General features: G+C 41.1%; 1 protein-coding gene across 1 annotated transcript in view; it reads left to right on the forward strand.

The window, feature by feature from the left end:
* Positions 1–23,550, forward strand: part of LOC128739170 (protein madd-4) — a 92,055-nt gene that overhangs the window by 45,307 nt on the left and 23,198 nt on the right. The window contains exons 7-12 of the mRNA XM_053834599.1: positions 375–781; positions 11,861–12,076; positions 12,141–12,602; positions 12,661–13,245; positions 13,306–13,402; positions 13,699–13,830. Of these exons, the coding sequence (XP_053690574.1) occupies positions 375–781; positions 11,861–12,076; positions 12,141–12,602; positions 12,661–13,245; positions 13,306–13,402; positions 13,699–13,830 (1,899 nt within the window). The remainder of the gene's footprint in view (positions 1–374; positions 782–11,860; positions 12,077–12,140; positions 12,603–12,660; positions 13,246–13,305; positions 13,403–13,698; positions 13,831–23,550) is intronic.

The following is a 23,550-nucleotide window of genomic DNA, read 5'->3' on the forward strand; positions in this document are numbered from 1 at the left end:
CCGGAACCACTCGAACAAGTACTACAAAGTACTATCGAGCAACGATGTGGTCGAGATGAAAGCGTTTGTCAGCGAATTCGAAATGTAAACAGAGGAAACACTTATCCGCATGTTCGGGTGCATCCGCAATTAGATGTTTTGACTACTTTTTCGCAGAAAGTAATTTTCAAACGTTAATAGCCTGAACTACAGTAATATTATTCTCATTGGCCAACAGCTTTTTTGTGATCTCCCAAACTGATATTTATCGATTAACAATACTCACTACAGGTTACCAAGGCTTATAATTTTAAATTCAAAGATTACATGCACTGTAACAGCATAAATTGTACTGTATTACTAAGCAATGACATTTCCTTAATTCCACTTTCCAGTGCTCGGTATCTTGTGGCAGCGGCATTCAGGTCCGTAGCGTTGAATGCATGGACTCGAGCGGCCATCTGAGCAATCAGTGCGACCCTAAGACTAAACCACCGTCCGGTCAGCAGTGTACGACCGGCATCGGATGCAGCGGTAGTGATTTGTCGGGCTCGTCACCCCTAGCAGCTATCATCGCGTCAACGTCATCCGGATCCAGCGGTGCTGGACCAACCGATGACAGCAGCATGCACACCAATCACGGCAATGGAGCTTCTTCGATGAGCGAAAAGCTCGTTCACGTGGAACGAGATCCCACACTGATGACGTACAACGACCAGCCGTACTACGCTCAACCACTGCGACAGGATCGGCTTCCGAAAGCGGAGAAAATCGTATCCCAGAGGGTACCCAGCGAGGCAACGTAAGTATATCAGGATTCCACTGATTTCAGTGATGCACAACGTTTCCAACGAACGAAAGTGTAGCCACGGTTAGTTTGCTCGTATTTTTCGATGATAATTTTATCCGCAATCATTTCGCGGCCCAAATCTCATGTGTCATGCTTGGTGGAAAACCGATAACCAATGCAGACAATGCACCGTGTTGCAGCACGGCAGCAGCGACAGCAGGACCGTTGGTACCTATCATTTGAGAACCATGACGTGATCTGCTGCACTTTATGTCGTGTTCCATCCATCCTCCAGCGGAACTACTGATTTGTGGCCAATCAAATCATGACTCAACACAAAGAACGTTACGAGTCGTTTTTGCTACAACAAGAGAGAAAGTAAATTTCAAGTAATGGTTTCTTGAAGAAATATTTATTTAAGGGATAAGATAATAAAATCTGAATGGCAGCTGGTTTTCCTGGCAGCATTGATTGAAAGGGAACATTGAAAGAGCACTGCATTGCCGAATGCCGATGGCTTCCTAATGGATTACTTACTGCAGTGCAATTTTGAATTAGAATTATCATACAATGCACTACATACGCTCTTCCGCACTATGCCGTTATGTGCTAATTCTTAACGGCCATTTCCCAGTAATCTTGTTTCACGAGAATAGACAAGGATTTCCTAGAAATTTTATTAGTCCTAGCAAAAGCTATTTTTAGGAGTTGGATTTGAATGAAAATTTCAACATAACTGCGGCAATTGAAAAAACAATGTTAATAAACCCGAGCAGGAGCGGAGAGCAAACTGATATGAATTATGAAAATGTGTTGTATGTATGAAAAATGTTATGTGTTATGAAAATCGAATAACTCGTATCTAAATTTGGTCTTTTTTTGGTTGACATAGTTGGTAAAATAACAAATAATAAAATCAAAATTTTGCTCCTTTAAGGACAAATTTCATTCTGTTATCTGAATAACAAACCAATAACATGACTGTATCCAGAGTTTACAATAACATATTTTAGTATTATTAGGGTATTGAATAACAAACGCAGTAGTATATGAGATATTAAAAAATCATTTTATAAAATATTTATAATCTAGAATCTCTTCATTCAATAATTTTTTTTATGAAATATATCGAATGCCATTTTAAGGTCAAAATAAGATATGATAACAAACTCAGTTATTAAACTCACCTCATAACCACTGTAAAATATCTACTCAATAACAAAATGTGTTATCAATGTATCTCCATATCTATTCAATAACAAAATATAGCATTATAACACAGTTTGATTTTGTTTTTATATTATTTTGCTCTTCGCTCCTGCTCAGGAACGTCTGTTATGTTTCCGAAACTGTGTATGAAAGAAAATTATTTTAAATCAAAGGGCAAATTTTATAAAGAAACATAAGGGGTACCCATGGGAAACCATGTACTTTACATTATACTTTAATGTGTGAGTTTTTCATGACGAGCATAGAAAATAAATCAAATAAAAAAAATCTCCTACCAAATCATTGTTGATGGCGATATGTGGACAAAATTTTTGTATGTTTGATGAAGAAGAACTTGAGCAATGTTTTGAAATTATTAACAACATTTACAAGGGCGGACATTGGTTTTACGCTCAAAGTTAAATAGAATGGTAGCTTCGCGTTCCTTGTGGTTATTGTGAAACAAAAATTAGGATATTTTTAATTTGATGCATGGAGTTTGTTGAAAACTCACGAATAATAAACAGAAACCTAGCAATATTTTCAACTAAAAATAGTTTCCAGCTGATCATATGGTGGAAAGATGAATCTGTCAATAAAATTGAATCAGATCGTTCCAATATTCTTAGTCGCTTGAAGTAAAAAAAATTCTTCCATCAATATTGGTCACCGTGAAAAAGCTTAAATTAGACAAACTGAAAGAAGCTGAAATAGGGTTTATTTCTAATTCCCGTCGTAGTAAGTAAAGCCATTCTAATTTTCATCATTTGTTGAATGGATTTAATAAATACTCCTAAAGTTCTTGTGCTGATTGGACTAAAACACATCCCTTCCGATCCGTGAACTTTGAAATCACTGACAAGCGATTATTAAAGCATATTATTGAAATTACGCAACTGCCTTTATTTCTTAAATTCGTCGTACCGTTTTAAAATCCGTCCATCAAAATTTTTCATCGTCCGAACTAAAAATCACAACAATGTTTACGAAGTTAACCCGCATGTATTTGTGTAGGACGGCATGACAAATATTATTCTGCAAAATTTCTGCATGTCAGATAAGTTTTCCTGGCTGTAGAATAACGACAATGCCTTGCGTGAGTTATTTTCATTTATGAATGACGGAAATTAAACGATTAGTCGACATTTTCTTCTTCGTCGCACGAAAAAACGTAGGAAATTTGGCTGGTAGGACTTCTTCAATGATAAAAAGCATTTAAATAGATCTCAGCTCGCTTTGATTGATCGCCCCAGCTAGCATTTTCATGCATTTTCATTTTCATTTTCATGCATTTTCATGTATAAAAAAAGGTAAAAATCAGCATTACGTACAGATATACATGCTAAATAAATCGTATTTCATGCGCAAAATTGGCATATCCGTACTATTTTGGAGGCGATATACGTGATTGCGAATAATTTTGAGCGTTACGACTATATAAGTATTTATATACGATAATATCCGATTAAACGCGAGTCGCTCCATACTACTCTACGATTTTGTGCTGAAAATCGTATATATGTCAGTCATTATCATTATATACGACAGAAAATCAACTTGATCCCACTTTATCCAGCTTTAGTTACGATTTCGAGTTTGTTAGGAGATGTTTACGATAGTTTTCGTACATTGATGCTAGCTGGGGCGTATGATAGACAACAAACTAAAATATTAGGCAATAACTAGTTTTGCATGGTGTGTCATAAAAATGCTGATATTTTTAATAATTTGTGTTGGATAGAACGGGAATAGGCAATTACGACGAAGCAGCAACGTACCCTATTTCTTTCAAGAAACACGTGGTCGAAATCACCAAAGCAAACAAAAAAGCACATAAATTGATACCTTGCCATTTTAGGTTCAAAGTAGCGGAAGACTGCCCATTAGCCTCTGAAAAGTCAGGGTAACACGCGATGCTTCATTTCGTTATTTTTTTCAACTCGGCCTTAAATCACTGGTTGCCAATTTTCCAGGCGCTTCAAAATTCCGAAATCACCTTCGACCTAGTAGAGCCTACTTACATATTTGGTTCCTCTGCCCCTGGTTCCGGTAGCGTTTTTGAAGAGAACGGTTATCACCACACTAGCATCCTTACGACGTGTCCGGCTTCTGTAATCCTTTAGCTGTCAACAGTGCCTGTAACTCGTGTTCACCCATCTCCACCGGACCCGTTGCCAACATAGGTGACTTGTGCTGCTTCAAGCAGTCGTCTCCATTTAACTCGATCTTGGCTCACTTATCACCAATTTCCCAGTCGTCTCAGAAGTCGCCAGTCGTTTCGATCTGGATGAGCCGTCTTGCACGGTTCCTGGTGCCGGTGGGGAAGCTGAAAAGAACAGCTTTCGTCGTACGATCGACCAGCATCTTCACGATGTGTTCGAGCCACCGTAGCCAACCGATTTTCCCCAGATGTATGACGGGAATACCTTCAAGAAGTGCATGTGGCATCCGCAGCGTATTTCGCTCGAACACGGCAAGAGTGCGTATGTCCTTCACGAACAGCGTCACAGCTTCAAGGCCATACAGAATTACCAGGCTTATAAAGCTTTTATACATTGTCAGCTTCATGCGGAGGCGTATGCTTCTAGATCGATAAAAGCAGTGTAGACTCGATTTCCCGCTTTAATACGCCACTGAATCTTCTTACTAGAGTTGTCCGTGATCACCAGCGTGGATTCCTAAAACACGAACTAATCCAACACCTCTGGTTCGTCGCCGTCAACGATCATCGTTCGTGGGTGGTGAACGTTTGTCTCCTTTGAGCCTCTTCCTTTAATGTATTTGGTCGTCGATGTATTTATTTTTAGCCCAATCCTCATAAACTCCGCTTACAATCTGGCGTAGATTGCCTCCGCCGTCGCAAAGTTCCTTGCTATGATATTGAAATCATTTGCCTAGGAGTTAGCTACCTCGGTGAAAATCGCGCCTCTTGTTTCGATACCCGCTTGTCGGATCACCCTTGAGGGATGGCATGAAGAATAAGCCGTCACCTTGTCTCAACCTTCACCTGCGTCTCGAAGGCACTTAAGATACTTGTCCCGAGATAGCACGATACTATGTAGCTCCAATCAGTCGCGTCAGTTTGTCCGGCAAACCAGGTTCGTGCATTATCTGCTATAGCCGGTCTCAATCGACTGTATCGTATGCTGCTTTGAAGTCAATGAAGATAAGATGCGTTAGCACGTTGTACTTCCGACATTTCTACAAGTTTTGTCGGATGATACAAATTTGGTCCGTAGCAGTGCGTGTTCCCGAAAGGCCTGTCGGATAATTCACTACGAAATCTAGTGATATCAATGACAGCCGGCGTAACAGGATCTCGGAGAGTACCATACATGGCGTTTACCAGTGTTATGCCGGAATAGATGCAGAGCCGATCACCCTTTTTGTAGATGGGACAAACCATCCAATCCATGCCAATAGGTGGTTCTTACTGGCGACTTTGCTGGTCTTCAGTAACCCGATTTCTCGTTTGACTTCTTAGAAATCAGGTGCTGGAACGTTACTATCTTCCATGGGCAGTACTAGGATGATTTTCTTTCGCCTTCTTCTGCAACGTCGTTATTGAGGTGTTCATCGACGAATTGCTTCCACTTCTCGTCCATCTCTAGACCACCTCGCGCTCGTTAGTGACGAGATTTCTTCGCTCGTCCCTACACATGTCAGGTTTAGGTGTGTAGCCCTTACGGGATTGGTTCAGCTTCTCGTAAAACTTGCGCGTGTCATTAGCTCAAAATAGTTGTTCTAATTCATCACGACCTCTGTCCTCCTTTTGGTGCTTGTTACTCCTCAGGATCGTGGTTAATTGGTTCCTTGCAAGTCGATAATTGGTCAAGTCTCCCTAATGGCAATGCTTACAAAAATTTACCATACCATTTTTGTTTTCTCCACCGCTTGTTGGCATCCCCGGGATATACTCCGGAACTCTTCACCCAGTATCGCAGTAGCAGCCTCTCCGATAGTTGAAGCCCCTAACTCCTCAAAAGAAGCCAGTGGCTTATCCAGTATTCGCGCATAATTCTCGGTAGATTGCTGGTTTTTTTATTAGAGACGTTTTAACCACTCTGTGATGTATCATGCAGCTATCAGTATCTTTGGCTCGAGCAGTGCGTTCCTCACAATCCTGCAGCTAGCTGATGATCAGAGTCAATATTCGCATCCCGCTAAACGTACGTATGTTCGTGTCCTTAGAACAGAATCAACCATCTGTAACCGTCGGCTTAGTCTCCACCCAAGTTTTGGGAGACTGTCGCGTGTGTAAAATGTTTGAAAAATGTCACGAAATAAAATGTCAAGATAATAGTTGAAATACTCTATTGCGAACAGCTTTCCCCGGCGACGTACGCAGCCACGCATCAATGGTTACCACCCACCCACCACCACGGGGCGAAAAAATGGAGTCAAGCTCGAGGGGATGCGCTGTGCTATCCCTCGCTATGTATTTGACAGAGGATAACATCGCGCTTCCAAAACTGTCAACGCTTTCAAAAGTGTCAAATTTCAATGGCAGTGACATAGCGAGAAAAAAAAGAAAAAAGCAAAACATCGATTTTCATTGTTCGATGTTGTACTCGCTGCTCTCGTTAATGGCGCATTCCCTTGGTCAAGCTAGTGCGGATTGAGAATGGCAAGAAAACGATCAGTCAGAGAGAGAGAGAGAGAGAGAGAGAGAGAGTATGGTTCTTGGCGCGAAAAAAAGGTCTTAGGTCGTTGGACATAACATAAATGAAGCCATTACCTTGTCTGAAGTCCAACCGTCAAAAGTTAATCATAGCAGTACACTAAAATGAACAAAAAAAGCAGAATAAGGCCAAAAGGATGAGTTCGATTAAATACATAAGTTAGAGGAAAGATAGAAGTGAATGATAGAAACATAGAAAGCTTGAAGGAGGAAAGGATAGACGTATATAACGAAGCAAACAAAAGGTATGGCTATTCAAAAATTCTACCAGAGTCCCGACCTTGACCGCCTTGAACCGGATGCTAAAAACCCTCTCGCTCTTAGGACCCCTGTGCTTACCCTGTATTTACCCCGATTACCTGACGTTACCAACGTGACCCGGAACTGTACCTGAGTGTACTGAATTTGGTCCTCACGTCCGCCGCTGCCACTACGATCGTCAACCCCGAAGCTGAAAGAGCGTCCCTGCCATCGACGCCATCGCAGTAACGTCTCGTCGTCGCCATCGCGCTTGACCCTAAGTGAGCCCGCAGTTGGAACGCCGGAAATTTGCCATCGAACCCCGTTCCAACATCGCCGACCTTACCGCAATTGGATCCCGGTCAACATCTCCGCCGGAAGTTAAACCCCGAATCCAAAAAGGTAGGAGTTACCGATGGGAAAATCCGTCAATAAAGGGAATAGTTTGAGGAGAAGGTTTTCAAGTGTTTCCTTGATAATAAGTCGCGAAGTCTCGTAAGTGCTGGGTAGTTACGACCCCATCAGCTACACATCTCTGTGAACGTGCTTAATCTGGTTCATAGTACATTCGTCAAGTGATCTTCAGATGGTTTTGTGTATATCTATGCGCGAAAAAAAGGAAATTTGGATCACCAGGCCTTGGCCGTTATTGTTCGTGTCGTTGTGCAGGTTATGGGCTCTCCCACCGATCCACGCATTTTTTCTCTGCTCCCGGATTCATATCCTAGATGAAGATCTTAATATTCTGTGATGAACAGTTGTCACCCGTTGCTTCCAGCCGCGTATAACACGCTTTCCTCACATCGCCGGGTCTACTATCGTGCCCGTCAGAGCATCATAAAAAACGGCCCTTTCGCCTCAATAGACACATCCTCTCGTTGATCGCTTTCCAATGGAAAACCCCACTTAATATCTGGACGCACTGCTAATTTTGCTGCAGCGCTCCTAGTGGTCGGATCTGCTAAAGGACCATCAAAAGGATTCGTCAACCCTAGTAGAGATTGGGTAACCAACCCCGGTAGAAACAAAAGTCGTACGCGGGAGGGAAAGAGGCACTTAAGTGAATGCTGAGTATTGGCACGTCTGTCCCCACGTTAGGCACGACGGCTCTTGATGATGGCTCAACCACAGACTAACAGACGTAACACTGAAGCCTCATTCCATCGCCAATAAAAACGATAATTTCAAATGTTCACTAAAACCAAGACTCAGACAACAGTCGCTAGGCGAGAACGCCACCCGCTGGCGCTGGCGCTGTTGTCAAATAATATACAAGTAAATTTATAGCATTGCTAAATTTATAGCAAGCTGCTTTGCGCAGCCCGCAGACTGCACCATGTGATGCTAGTGTTTTTTCAAGTCTTAGGGGTGTCATTGAAACGATGTTTTGTTAGAAAATTTGTTTGTGTTACGTCTGTTAGTCTGTGGCTCAACATTCCTGAATTTAGCCAGCGCATTCACTCCAACTCAGAAGCGGCTCACAACAGCGTCTAATCCAAAGCGGAATATTCGCCATTGACCAAAGCGACGAAACACTGACGCAAAATGGAAGCTCAGTATATAGAAATGCTGATCGCTGAATTTCGTAAGTGGGTAACCGGATGCTGCTCGAACAACTTTAACTCCGTAAACTCCAAGTCCACAACGAACTACAGAGCTAATGAGGCTAGCTCGAAAATCTAGCCTCTGCTTTCAGTGTAGTGTGGATTGCCTCCGCCGCTTTCAAGTTTCTGGGTATAATGTCGAATTCATCTGTGAATCCTAGTAGTTGATTACTCTTGTAAAAAAAACATGCCTCTCGTTTCGTTATCCACTCATCGAATCACCCCCACCCGCACCCCCAGCAAGCACAATGAATCGCTCCCTTGGTTCAACCATCTCCACGTCTTAAAGGACCTCGAAAGTGTCCCTGAGATGCACACGAAACGCATAACTCGATCTGATAATCATCTGCATCAATGCTTTAAGCGTCAATTTGTCCGGAAATCCGTATTCGTGCCATAGCTGGCTCGCATCTCGTATATTGTATCGTATACGGATTGTGAAAATTTGGCCCGAGTGGTGAACCCCATGTAACCCACTTGCTGTAATTCCCTACGAATCTTTGGCCTATCACAACAAGAGTAACAATAACTGAAAGAATATTTTGTTGACAGCATTTGGCGGTATTCTGCAGCGATGGCAGCAGCAGTTAAACCAATGTAGATTATACAAGCAACTCCAAGTACCTTAGCTTCAACATCCGAGTTGACGAGTTTTTTTAATTCAGTCGCCGGCTATTGTGTCGCCGGACATTTTCGTGACCCACCTTGGCATGGAGTGAAGATGTTTAATAACTTGAGGAAACGACCTTCCTTTTTGCAGTTAGCGGCCAAGCCCAAGCTAGCAATAGCCTCGTACTAACACTCAACATTCGCACGAGTGACCCCTACGTTTAACCTTTACGTCCCCGACATCAAAAATGAAGGTACTTTCAGTTACACTTTTGGCTCTATCTCCCCCAGAGATGCCAGAAGTGAAGACATGTCTTCATTTTGAAGATTTTTGTTACAAAAAAGTGAAATGTCTTCGCTTGAAGACATGTGAAGACATGTCTTCACCATGCAATTTAAATGGGCGGAAAGCCGAAGGAAGACAAATGAAGACATTTTCCCTGATTCGTGAAGACTTTTCAAAAAATAACCTGGCATCCCTGATCTCCACTGATTTTCAATCGTTTTTTATGCAACTAGTCTTAAAAGAACCACATTAGATTGGCCTTTAATGGAAAAATATGCTGGTAAATTATGGTTCCATTTTCACGGAGATATTCCAGATCGTGGTGGGATTTTTTTGACATCATAAGTAATAAATGAAGTAAAATTAGAAATCTGCTTAATTGACTGCGTAAAAGTTATCCATTTTATTTGTAGTCACTAATAATGGCTTTTGCACTATCCTGTAGAGCGCTGGTTTACGTCTCACACTCCGGATCATCCGTTGTCGGTTCCACCGGAACTCAAAAGTGGTCATTTAGTATCCTCTTCGAAAATATGGCAAATGGGGTATCAAATGACAGGATTTTTCAACACGAGCTCTTTAGTGCATATTTGTATGTATTTTGAGTCGATCTGGACATTCTGGAACATCCGGCATCGGTTCTACCGGAACTCAAAAGTGGCCATTTGGAATTCTCTTCGAAAATATGGCAAATGGGGTGTAAAAATGTCCAAATCGGTTCAAAATACATCCAAATGTTCACTAAAGAGCTCGCGTTGAAAAATCCTTTGATTTGGTACCCCATTTGCCATATTTTTGATGAAAATTCAAAACGGTCAATTATCAGCTCCGGTAGAACCGACAACGAATATTCCGGAGTATCTAGATCGAGTCAAAATACATCCAACAGTCCACCCAAGAACTCGCGTTGAAAAATTCTTTGATTATATACCCCATTAGCCATATTTCTGATGAAAAGTCAAAACGACCAATTTTGAGTTCCGGTAGAACCGACAACGGATAACCAATACGGTTATTGACCTGAATTATTCCGAATCGCTTGGGCTAAATACAGAAGAATTCGTTTTGACTTATAATGAAAATGTGAAATAACGTACTTTTATTGTTTCGTAACGTAATTTTAATCCGGATCAGTCTACTGAAGTTTGAAAAGCGCTTATTAATTCCGAGCTCAAGTTAATACGAGTCAAATTCAATAATTAAGTTCGCGATGATTTATTTTTAAGTTCTCAAAATTACACATGCAATTTTTGCATTGGGAAACCATTGTAAAACCTTTCCGGAGAATGAAAACAAATCACGAAATGGCTGACACAAACCGCCCAGTACCAAACCAATCATAACGAAGGCCTAGCAGAGGCACATGCATAGCAAACTTAATGATCATCAATTTTCCATATGGAGTGTCCTACTCCAACGAGGCAATATCGATAGCAGCTCGGAAGTGCTGCCGTAAAAAACAAGCCAGAATGATGAGGTTGAGCAATAAAAAGTCTTCCGGCAATGGCAATCAATCGACGACGACCAGGAAGAACCAAACGCAAGATGACACTCGTCCTGAATCCTGATATGTATGTCACTCACATGGAAGCAACAGTCTGTCGCCAGTCGAACTGCTTTTTCTTCTGTCTTCTCTTCATAATGACATGGCCGAAGCAAGGTTAGGTCCTCAATGCTGACCAAGCTGGACAGAGATCAAAAAGATGATGAATGAAGGAGGCTGAAATGGATTGCTGTTTGCTCTCGAGCCTTCTAACGGGCAATTCAAGACTAATTAAAGAAAAAAACGCCTGAATACAATCAATACAATTTGATTTGATAAAAGAATACCGTAATTGGCAGGCAATTTTCAAGTATTTAATTTTTTAAAAAAAGACTTTGACTTTTGTAATTTTGGGATTATTAAACGCAAAAGAAGTTCTTCGATTTTGGTATCTAAAATCTGATTTTCTAATATTGCTTTTTTCCAATAATACTCGAGGGTTTTTTTTCTTCTCCGGTAGATAAATGTCCTAAATTTGAGCATTTAGATCAAAAATGCAATTCATTTTTTAAATCTAAATGTCTAAAATGTCTGTCTGCCTTGGTCTGCTAGTCTGTTTCCAAATCCCTCGGCGCCACAGTAGCTAATTTGAGTTTTAGCGACTCGCCGTCAGATTTAATGGATAGAAAAGTTTTACCCAACGTTGTGTGCAAGTTTTGTTCAGTAAAATTCTTGAATAAAATCGGACTGTAGATCATGGGGGTTCGCCAAGAATTTAATTTGCAGCAGAATAGTACAGGGAAATCCGCCAGGAGTTTCGCGAACCAAACAAGGTTGGGAACTGCTGCTCCGGATGATTATTAAGCACATAAACCCTGGCTAATTTTGAATCCCGAGCAAGACCGGGAACTCAATTCTTTCTAAATATTCGTTCGCGAACTATAAACTAATAACACCTCTCGTACTGTTTCACCCGCAGGTATATCCAAGACACTGAATGGTCACCGTGCAGCGTAACCTGTGGCGAAGGAATCCGTCGGAAGCCGTTCCGGTGTAAGATCTTTCTGGAATTCTCCAAGCGGGTAGCTATTCTGAACGATTCGCTCTGTCATGCCTACAAACCGTTGGATGAGGTCGAACGATGTGTCATGGAACCATGCTCGTACTCACACAATTTTGAGGAATCTTATCTAAAGTATGTGCACTGGTAAAATATTGTTTCTGGCAGAAGTTGTATTGAATGCTACTTATTTTTTAAGGGATGGCAACCGACAAAATCTGGACGGAATCAAAGTTCAAGCAGCCGTACCAGGGAAAACCTACTCATGGCGGGAAGAAGGTTACACCAGCTGTAGTGCGTCCTGTCTGGGTGGAGTCGAAGAGCTTATCATCAACTGTATCCGTGATGATACGGCAAAGATAGTGTCTCCTTTCTTGTGCTCACCCGAGACAAAACCCGAGGCGCGGATACGAACCTGCAACGATATACCGTGTCCACCTCGGTGGAATTATTCCGAGTTCACACCATGTTCGAAATCATGCGGATTCGGCATTCAGACACGTGAAGTAACCTGTATTCATGAAGTGACCCGTGGTGGCGAGAATACGATGATCGTACCAAACAGTATGTGCACAACGAAACCTCAACCGGATCGACAGTACTGCAACATTATCGATTGCCCCGTACGGTGGGAAGTGTCCGATTGGAGCAAGTGTTCGAAGTATGTGTTAAAATAATTTTTAAAGCAGTAGAAATAAATTTTCTTTCCATTTTTTTAGACCATGCGGTGGAGGAATTAAAGAGCGTCGCGTTGAATGCAAGCAAATTATGGCTCAAGAGCATAAAGTGGAGCGACCGGCTTCCATGTGCCCAAGCAGTAAGCCACCGGATAAAAAACCTTGCAACACGAAAGCCTGTGCTCCGGAAGACCAACGGCCGCCGATTGCTGGAACAAACTCGACCTTCATACAGCACGATCCTAAAAAGAATAAAATCACTTTGAAAATCGGTGGTGCTGCTACCGTTTTCTTCGGAACACAAATCAAAATCAAATGTCCAGTGAAACGATTCAATCGTACCAAGATCAAATGGAGCAAAGATCAAACACCTCTAACCAAGTCGAAGAAAATCAAAATCTCCAAGAAAGGAGCGCTACGCATATTGGACGTCACATTCCGGGAAGCGGGGATGTACACCTGTCATGCTGGCTTAAGTCATGCCGATCTTCGCCTTTCGGTGAAACCAAAACCGGGCGCAGTCGAAAGTAACAGCGAGGACAACGAAAGCCATCGTGAAGGAGCGGATCTAAATGCACTGAGGGATCATACGTATGTGGTGTCCCAGAATGGGGCCGACGAAAAGGGGTACTTTATGAGACAAAATACACACACACCAAACATATCTAATCGTATTAATTTTTACAGTGGAAGAAGAAATCGTGAAAAAGCTCGAGGGAAAAACCGCCAACGACCGCCTTCCGATACCGTTCAGAATGCAGCAAGTAGTGTAATGGAGGACGAGGTAAGGTCGTACAAAAACATTAGTTTTGCTAACTCCCTATTCTCTTATTTGAAATAGTTTTCTACTGCTTGCGGAATTAACTGGTGCTAATCGTAACTAATTATTGCTTTCTTTCAACTTTTCCAACAACCAAATTTATTCTTCGATTTCTATCCACGTTGACTATCCTGCAAACACTACTCCTCCCGGTTTGGTAATGTAAACTAAACCCCCGCTTGGCTCGAAAAAAAATCTTAAACTGCTCGCCTCGATCCAACCGCCGTATCTTGCTTCCGTTTGCTCGTCGCAACCAAAAGGAGCTCATGAGATCCCATTCGCAAATGACCGCCTCCGACAGTACGGTGCCCTCGGACGGAGCGATCGCGGCCAGCTCCGGTACCCGAACGATGCCAATGCCGCACTTTCAGCACCTTCTAGCCAGCCTACAGGTGAGATGGGCAAGTTGCACCAAGCTGTCGATCGTAGTACCTACGAAATATGTTTCCTTTTCTGTTTCCATCTTTTGTTTGGGACCGACCAGTGGCCGCGGCTTTCTGGTCACCTTTCACAACTTTCGTAGCTTTCGGTCGTTGTGCCGGGATTTCGTTATAATGCATGAAGGTGCATGCTGACCTTAGAATCATTTTTTTTAATACATTTTTTATGAAGGCTGTTTAGTTGCACTGACAAAATTCAGTTAAAAATGGCGAATCAATGGTTCTTATAAGTGCTTAAGTTGTCTAACATATAATACTTTAAAAATGCCTAATATTTTGCATGACGCTTGCATGACTCCATACAATAATGTTATACTAACATCGCACACATATTTTCTGTTAGCTCTTGTTCAATCAATTACTTGACCCCTTCTTATTCTAATTATGATTGCTTTGCTCAATCATTTAATCTTATATAATTATTTGATCTATAAAAATGAAGGCGAAAACTTTGTAGAATTGCTTATATATCACTGAAGCAGCACATTATCACCAACAGTGTATGCTGCTTTATCCGATATTAATAATTGCATTTCACTGTACTGTACATCCAATAATGCAAAGCAATTGCATTATTTGAAACGCAAATAAATTCCAATAATTAAATTCGACTGCGTGTTTCTACTACTTCGCAATCCATTTGAAGTAGAATTGCTTTAATCATGACCGGACAGAACCTCGACAGAACGTATCCGAACCGTGTGCCTCTCTTCTGAGGCGAACCAGTTGGACACGCTGGAATCTCGGAAAAGCTAGAGAAGCTAATTAACTCCTTTCTCGATTGTTTCAAACAATAAGTTTTGCTATGCTGTTGTGTCTTTGATTCGATATTGTCAGGATTCTTTCGCCAATTAAGCAAACTTGGCTGTTTTGTAGCAAATAACGAAACGTAGATACAGCATGTGAATCGAGCTTCTCTTAATTTTCGTATTCAAACTTATAATTGTGACACACTATTGCACACTTGTTGTTAATTTCGACGGTTTGTTTTGTATTTTGAACGTAATTCATCATAATGATCAAGTTTACCGCAATTGTCGGACATAATTCAACAAACAGTGGGATGAAATTATTTTCTATATTGAATCGGTATTTCTTCATTCAACGAACTGGGTACGTTCAAAACTAGTATAATTTTCTCGAAGAACTCGAAAAAGGCTGTAAAATGGTTCATTTGTCATTTGTAATGGAATAATTCAAATCAATTTTTCGTTTGACTAATTTAACATATTTCATCAATGGTTGGCGACTTCGATAAAACTATCAATTATTTCTTGGTAAAATAACTCGTCCTGAGACGCCAACAGGTTGATCATTTACTTAGCTATTAATTTGTATTGTAGGGTAATTGATCTTGAATGGACCTATTTAGCGCTTTTTAACACCACCACTCGCACTCCTGCTCAGTTTACTCGTCATTTATAAATAATATGTGGTGATGTTACTATTTGTTGGAAAGTACCACCTTTTTTCTACATTATCAGTACTTTAAAAATGTATAATTGATGAAACTTTTATTAAATATATCGTTTTTAGCCAAAGCCTATTTTTGATCTTGAATGGACCCAACATGATCTTGAATTGGACCTATTTTTGATTTTGAAATGGACCTAAATTTGGATTGTCATAGTTTCTTCCATGTAAATGAACAAAATAATAACAAAGATTTTTTTTTAATAGTACAACTATACTACTGTTATTTATTAATAGGACACAAGGTTGAACAGCTTTTACCTTTCTTATACTCTGTTAGAAAGGTATGAAAGTCGGTTGAAAAATTTGAAATCAGTCACAGTCGCCGAGGGTCTTATTTTTATGTCAGCCCAACAATTGAACAATGTTTCAGTGACTTGATATGCGTTATGTATGTATCTGTGTGTGACATTTGTATATTGGGAATTTATTATTACCTGTTGTTCAGATATAGTTGAAACGATTTCTACGTCATAAAAAAATTATGTCGCCTATTAGTTTCAAAAATTTAAACCATTCATTAAAAATATGTAATATAACTTATATTAAACGTAGTTTATCAAGTACAGTGGGGTTCGAGTTTTTATTTAGTGACTACATATTTCGAAAGGTCAGACTTTTACTGACGTAGGACTACGTATTACTGCAAAGTATCTAAAGGTTTGCGACAGCCTCTGTCGAACATTTTGAATATAAAACCGATGCAATCGTGAAAAATTCGTTAATTAGTGGTAATTATTCAATTTTTGACACATTTATATGCAATTTTTTCAGTTAAAAATGGTCTAGATTTTGCCACGGTTTCGATTTTGGCAACATAGGCGACACGCATTTGTTGTCAAATTCGAAAGCATACTGTAAATGGTGCTTGCAAAACTTAGACTTGGTAATTCTACTAGGTGTAAAGGTAAGGTTAGATACTAGGTTTTAATTTTAAATGATAGTCGATGAAGAACTGTACCAGATAGAAAATAGGTGAACCTTCCTATTTTCTATCTGGTACAGTTGAATATTTTAGATCTCAGGGTCACTCAATTTCGGTGGACAAGGAGGTATTAATTTTCTCACAAGTCTGAGGGGAGAGGTGCTTAAAGAAAACTTTACATCCCCTAAGAAAAAAAATCAGAGGGTTTGTGTATAAGATGCGACCACGGATGACGTAGTACAACGTTAGTCGGGTTGCATGATTTTGAATATTTTACTAAACTGATTTTTAATCTATCTGTCAACCGATCAAAAGGTGATGTGAAGTCAACCTGCTTACTTATCGGCGGAATATAAGGTCTTTGCAAAATATTTTTTAAGTTTTTGTCACCCCAAGTTTTTGTCAAAGGGGGGGGGGGCCTTTGGAAATTGGCTTGAAAAATCGGGGGGCTAAAAAAAATTTGTAGGCTATGAGTATAAAATCAATTGTCCGTGTGCTCTACAGCCTGAAAAACTCGAAAAATGAGTGTACTTAACACTTCTAGCACGAAACTGAAATGGAAATTCGAATTCGGAGTTTCCGAAAATCGTCCAAAAAAATTCTCTCGTTTTTGTCTTCTTTTCGTACATTTTTGCATGGAAAATAATAACGTATATATTAAAAGCAAGAACAGATTTAGTTTTCACGCTTAAACTTTAAATAAAAATGCTTAAAACCCATGTTTTTTGCTCGATTAAAAAATGTACTTTGTTCCCCCCCTTCAGTGGCCCAACACCGGAAGGACAAAAACTTTATAAAATATTTGTAATGGCCTAATTTTACTTCATTCTGAGCCTCATAATTATTTTAACTAAACTATTTAGAAAATTATCAAATACAATATTATTTTTTTAGGCATATCCAGTTCGAAAATGGTCCAGATATTGATCTAAATTTTATATTTTTTGCACCATATCATTATCCAGGCCTTTACCTAATTTCTAAATCCGCACAGATGACGCACAGATGATTTTATTGCCAAACCGGATAGTTTTGTAGGATGGTTGGGCATCACAAAGTTTCACGAGGGTGAGGAAGTTGACGTTCTTAACCATCAGAAGTGGCTGCTCTTTTTTACTCAGACGAGTCTGATTTTGTGACTACAGGATCCGGCTGAATTTTATTGGCCTTAGGGTTTTCGGTCAGCGCGCTAAAGGTGTTTTGAAGCTTTGGTATATGCTTGATTAACGTGTTTAAACTATTTCTCATCTGAGTTTTGTCAAAACTTAAACTTACAGCAAAACTTTTTGCTGTATTTATTTGGAAAATACAGGACGTTATTTGTCCAAAATTTTGATTCCAACCATTTTTACGATGTTGCCTGTAGATAGTTAAGCAGGGATAACCACTTTAAATAGAGTTTGGAATATTAGCTTCGTAACTCAATTCGAAGTTCCAATATTAGAGTTTCCTATACAATAAAGCTATATACAAATCTTCAGAATTGTATTCTCAAATAACTTGTTTCATTCTTCTGAGCATTACTTTTAATGATACAAGAATTGTCCCGTTTAGCATAATTTGGGATTTTTTTTACATAAGGCGAACAAATTGGGAAAATTTTGCTCTACTTATATAGATTACTTATATAGATTATATAGATTACACTTTTGCTTTGTGCTAAAACAAATACGTAAAATCCAATTGAAAAATTTAAGTGTAACAGGTTTTGTGCTAAATGCCAATGACGCAAAAATAGCTCTTTTTTAAGGGACATAGTACCTTTTACACCATATTTTTTGCTTAATTTCAAATATTTTTTCTCGATAACGCGAAAGGCAAATTGAATCAGGTTTTTTGCATTCGAAACATTGCATTTTATACTAATATTTGCAATTTTGTTTTCATAAGGGAACTTCTTCCCCTTGCCCGCCCCTACGGCTCCTTGAAGATAGTCGTTCAAAAAACCCATGAATTGCGGTACCATGGGTTGGCGCTGGGGGCTTATCCGAATTGAAAAATTCCAAAACGACATGAAAGAACATTTAATTATCTCGTGTTTGATCCATCCTTTTTTAGAATCTGAACACATAACAAAATGGCGGACATTGATACATAAAAGTATGGTTTTTAAGCGAAAAAATTGACGTTAAACATTTCTAAAAAATACAAAAATTACAATATCAAGAAAAGGATGGGTCAAACACTAGATAATTTTGTTGGCTTTCAAACAAAAAAAGAATCATAAGAATTGCTTGAGCCGTTCTTGAGATATTTATGGTACCGACTTTCAAATCCTGGTTTCGAGAAAACGACGGTGAAGTTTTTACTCGTTGTTTAATCGCTCCAAACATGCGCGGTGCAAATAGCTGTAACTTTGTCAATATTTGGAATTCATGCAAACGACTTCAAACACATATGGTCAAAATGTTAATCTTTCGAAATAATCAATAAAAAAATTTAGGTTTTAAAAAATTGAAAAGGTACTATGCCCCCTTAACAGAAGGCAGTTAGTATCCCTCTTATCTTTTGATCCATCTTATCTTTTAATCAATGATGGTTAAAATTTTTGTACAATACTGATTTTGTACAAATTAAGTTTATATTTTTTTAAGCATAAAATGACATATGTTAGCTAACTAATTAGGAAGATTTTTTAGTTTCAAAACTAGAGGCTACAATGTACAAACACTATGAAGCAACTACGAAAAAGGATGAGTGATAGTTAGTTATATCAATATAATTAAGTTTTTATTTAGGCTATAAATCAAGCCTACTTTTAATATCCCGTGCTTATAGATTAATTATAAACGGAGATACTATAGTGACAACAAGCAGTTTTATAGAATATACAACGACGTGTTCGTTGGTGGTAGGCAATGATAGCTACCGGCAGTGATGTCTCGGAGCGCAAAACTAGGTCCATTCTAAAATCAATACTAGGTCCATTCAAGATCAAAAAAGGGGGTTAACATTTTTAAAGAATTTGAAGATTTTACTGGTTTTACTGAACTTTTAAACACCTAAATTGAAATTACACATATTTTAGCATCATTTTAAGAGTATTGTTTTATTTCAAACCAGAAGGGTTCCGAGTAGTAACAGTTTGAAAATACTCTATGGTGACTGCCAAAACGCTGAAAAACAGCTACTTTTAAATACGCGGCAATAAAGTAGTTTTGGCTATAATTTTAATTTAATTTTAGTATATTTACGTTCAGAAATGATTAAAGATAAACATAAAAGCTAAATACAGTACAAAGACTTGATAATTATATCCTTCTTCTTCTTCAGCAGCATAGAGCCGGGGTGGCTCGTGCTGTTTCAAGCACTCGTCTCCATTCAACTCGGTCTTGGGCCACTCGTCGCCAATTTCCTAGTCGTCTCAGAAGTCGCAAATCACTTTCGACCTGGTCGAGCCATCGTGCACGTTGGGCCCCCCTGTTCCTGGTGCCGGTGGGGTTGTTGAAGAGGACCGTTTTCGTCGCACTGTCGTCCGGCATCCTTACGACGTGTCCGGCCCACCGTAGCCTGCTAACTTTCGCTAGATGTACGATGGGAGTCTCCCCAAGCAGTGCCTGTAGCTCGTGATTCATACGCCTCCGCCACTCTCCGCTTTCAGTTTGTACTCCGCCAAATATCGTCCGCAGCACTTTCCGCTCAAACACGGCAAGGGCGCGTATGTCCTCCGTAAGCAGCGTCACGGCTTCAAGTCCATAAAGAACTACCGGTCTAATAATGGTTTTGTACATTGTTAGCTTCGTGCGGCGGCGTATGCTTCCTGATCGTAGCGTTTTACGAAGGGCAAAGTAGGCCCGATTTCCCGCTTGGATGCGCCGCTGGATCTCCTTACTAGTGTTGTTGTCCGCGGTCACCAGCGATCCCAAATACACGAACTCTTCTACCACTTCTAGTTCGTCGCCGTCAACGGTTACCGTCCGTGGGAGGCGCGCATTTGTTTCCTTTGAGCCTCTTCCTTTCATGTATTTGGTCTTCGACGCATTTATTTTTAGCCCAATTCTCCTAGACTCCGCTTTCAGTCTGGCGTAGATTGCCTCCGCCGTCGCAAAGTTTCTGGCAATGATATCGAAGTCATCTGCAAAGCCTAGAAGTTGGCTACTCTTGGTAAAAATCGTGCCTCTCGTTTCGATGCCCGCTCGACGGACCACCCCCTCAAGAGCGATGTTGAACAGCATGCAGGATAGACCGTCACCTTGTCTCAACCCTCGTCGCGTCTCGAAGGGACTCGAGAGTGTCCCCGAGATGCGTACGAAACACATCACTCGATCCAATGTAGCTCTGATCAGTCGCGTCAGTTTGTCCGGAAAACCGTATTCGTGCATTATCTGCCATAGCTTGTCTCGATCGACTGTATCGTATGCTGCTTTGAAATCAATAAAGATGTGATGCGTGGGCACGTTGTACTCCCGACATTTCTGCAAGATCTGTCGGAGAGTAAAAATTTGGTCCGTAGTTGCGCGAGCCCCCATGAAACCCGCCTGATAATTCCCTACGAAACCTTGTGCTATCGGTGACAGCCGGCGTAACAGGATCTGGGAGAGTACCTTGTAGGCGGCATTTACCAGCGTAATACCGCGATAGTTGCAGCAGTCTAGCCGATCACCCTTTTTGTAGATGGGACAAACCACTCCTTCCATCCATTCCTCCGGTAGCTTTTCCTCCTCCCAAATCCTCGAAATAACCCAGTGTAGAGCCTTTGCTAGCGTTTCTCCGCCATGTTTATAGAGCTCTGCCGGTAAGCGGTCCTTCCCAGCGGCTTTATTGGTCTTCAGCAACCTGATTTCTCGTTTGACTTCTTGGAGATCAGGTGCTAGGACATCACTATCTTCCATGGGCGCTCCTAGGTTAATTTCCGTTCCGCCTCCTTCTGCGACTTCGCCATTGAGGTGTTCATCGAAGAACTGCTTCCACCTGTCGACCACCTCGCGCTCGTTTGTAATTAGATTCCCTCCCTCGTCCCTACACATGTCAGGTTGCGGTGTGTAGCCCTTCCGAGTTTGGTTCACCTTCTCATAAAACTTGCGCGTGTCATTAGCTCGGAATAGTTGCTCCAATTCTTCACGATCTCTGTCCTCCTTTTGGCGCTTTTTTCTCCTCAGGATCGTGGTCAACTTGTTCCTAGCTCGTCGGTACTTGGCCAGGTTCTCTCTAGTGGCAATACTTAGATAATTTTTCCAAGCATTTTTTTTTCTCCTCCACCGCTTGTTGGCATTCCCCATCAAACCAATCATTTTGTGTACTCCGAGGCTCAATACCTAGTGCCGCGGTAGCGGCCTCTCCGATGGCCGAGCGTATTCTGCCCCAACCGTCTTCGAGGTTTGAAGCACCTAACTCCTCGGAAGAAGGCAGTGCCTCATTCAGTACTCGCGCGTAGTTCTCGGCAGCTTGTGGGTTATCTAGCTGCCTGATGTTCAGCCGAGGAGGGCGGCTTTGACGTGTCCGGTATACGGTGGACAGCTTTGAGCGCACATGTACTGCTACTAGGTAATGGTCAGAATCGATATCCGCACCCCGACGGGAGCGTACGTTCGTGATGTTAGAGAAGAACCGGCCCTCTATGAGAACGTGGTCAATTTGGTTCATTGTACGTTGGTCAGGTGATCTCCAGGTGGCTTTGTGGATATCCTTGCGCGGGAAAAAGGTGCTTCGGATCACCAGGCCTCGGGAAGCTGCGAAGTTTATACATCGTTGGCCGTTATCGTTTGTGTCGGTGTGCAGGCTATGGGGTCCTACCACCGGTCTATACATTTCCTCCCTCCCGACCTGGGCGTTCATATCCCCGATGACGATCTTGATGTCCCGTGACGAGCAGCTGTCGTACGTTGCCTCCAGCCTCGCGTAGAACGCTTCTTTCTCATCGTCGGGTCTACCTTCGTGCGGGCAGTGCACGTTAATGATGCTATAATTGAAGAAACGACCCTTTATCCTCAATACACACATTCTCTCGTTGATCGCCTTCCAATCTATCACGCGATCCTGCATTCCGCCCAGCACTACAAAGCCCGTTCCCAGTTCGTTGGTAGCGCCACCGCTCTGGTAAAACTGGGCCTTTCCGCCACGTATCTTCCATACCTTCTCTCCTTTGCGACAGATTTCCTGCAGAGCTACGATACCGAGTTTGCGGGGTTCCAGCTGTTCAATCAGCACCCGCTCGCAACCTGCGAAATTTAGCGATCTGCAGTTCCAAGTCCCGAGTCTCCATTCGTCGTCCTTATTCCGTCGCCTAGGTCGATGCCGAATATTTCGCTCCGAATATGCTTGAATGTTGTTAGTTTGTGTTGTTTAGGTGTGTAGCCGTACTGGGGCAACACTACCGAGTCTCGTGATGGGGCTGCCATCCTATAGTGCCGAGACTCACTACCTCCTTCCCGGTTAGTATACGACCTTAGTTTCCACCGGGGTTGGTTACCCGATCTCCGCTAAGGTTGCTCGTATTCCGGCTGGTACCACGAGGAGGTCGGGATCGGAGTTGCTAGATAAGAGGCTAACGACCACTATGGGGTCTATATTCCGCATTATCCGGCCGTTTACCAACCACCTAATAATTATATCCTAAAATTCTTATTTAAAAATAGGTCCATTCAAGATCAGAATTCGACTAGGTCCATTTCAAAATCATTTACCCTAATAGAATTCTGTGTACAAAATTGGGAACGGAAGTATCGTCACCATATGATAGTTTTACCTTCTAACTAGTAAGACCGCCTGTAGACGGTCTTCTCTTTTATAGACTGAGAGCCAAAAATAAAATTCGCCTTGAATGAATACTAAAAATGTGTTCAGAACAGGTTTCGTGGTTTTTGATACCAACGTATTAATATTCTAAGCAAGAGCTCAAGATTTATCATGCTTCATAAACAAGAATTATAGAAAACGGATCAACGATGTTGCGTCTTTGAGAAGTGACGGGTCTAAAGCATCTGATATATTGTAAATACTCTGTCCTCTTCCGTCTTTCCTCTTCTCTTTTTACACTTTCCACTTTCCACTTTCCTCTTTCCTCTTCAATCTATCCACATTCCAAATTCCTCATTCATCATTCCTCCTTTCCTCTTTCCGCTTTTCTCCTTCCACTTTTCTCTTTCCTCTTTCCACTTTCCTCTTTCCTCTTTCCTCTTTCCTCTTTCCTCTTTCCTCTTTCCTCTTTCCTCTTTCCTCTTTCCTCTTTCCTCTCCTCTTTCCTCTTTCCTCTTTCCTCTTTCTTCTTTCCTCTTTCCTCTTTCCTCTTTCCTCTTTCCTCTTTCCTCTTTCCTCTTTCCTCTTTCCTCTTTCCT

Source organism: Sabethes cyaneus, chromosome 3 (genome assembly GCF_943734655.1).
Source record: "Sabethes cyaneus chromosome 3, idSabCyanKW18_F2, whole genome shotgun sequence".
NCBI lineage: Eukaryota > Metazoa > Arthropoda > Insecta > Diptera > Culicidae > Sabethes > Sabethes cyaneus.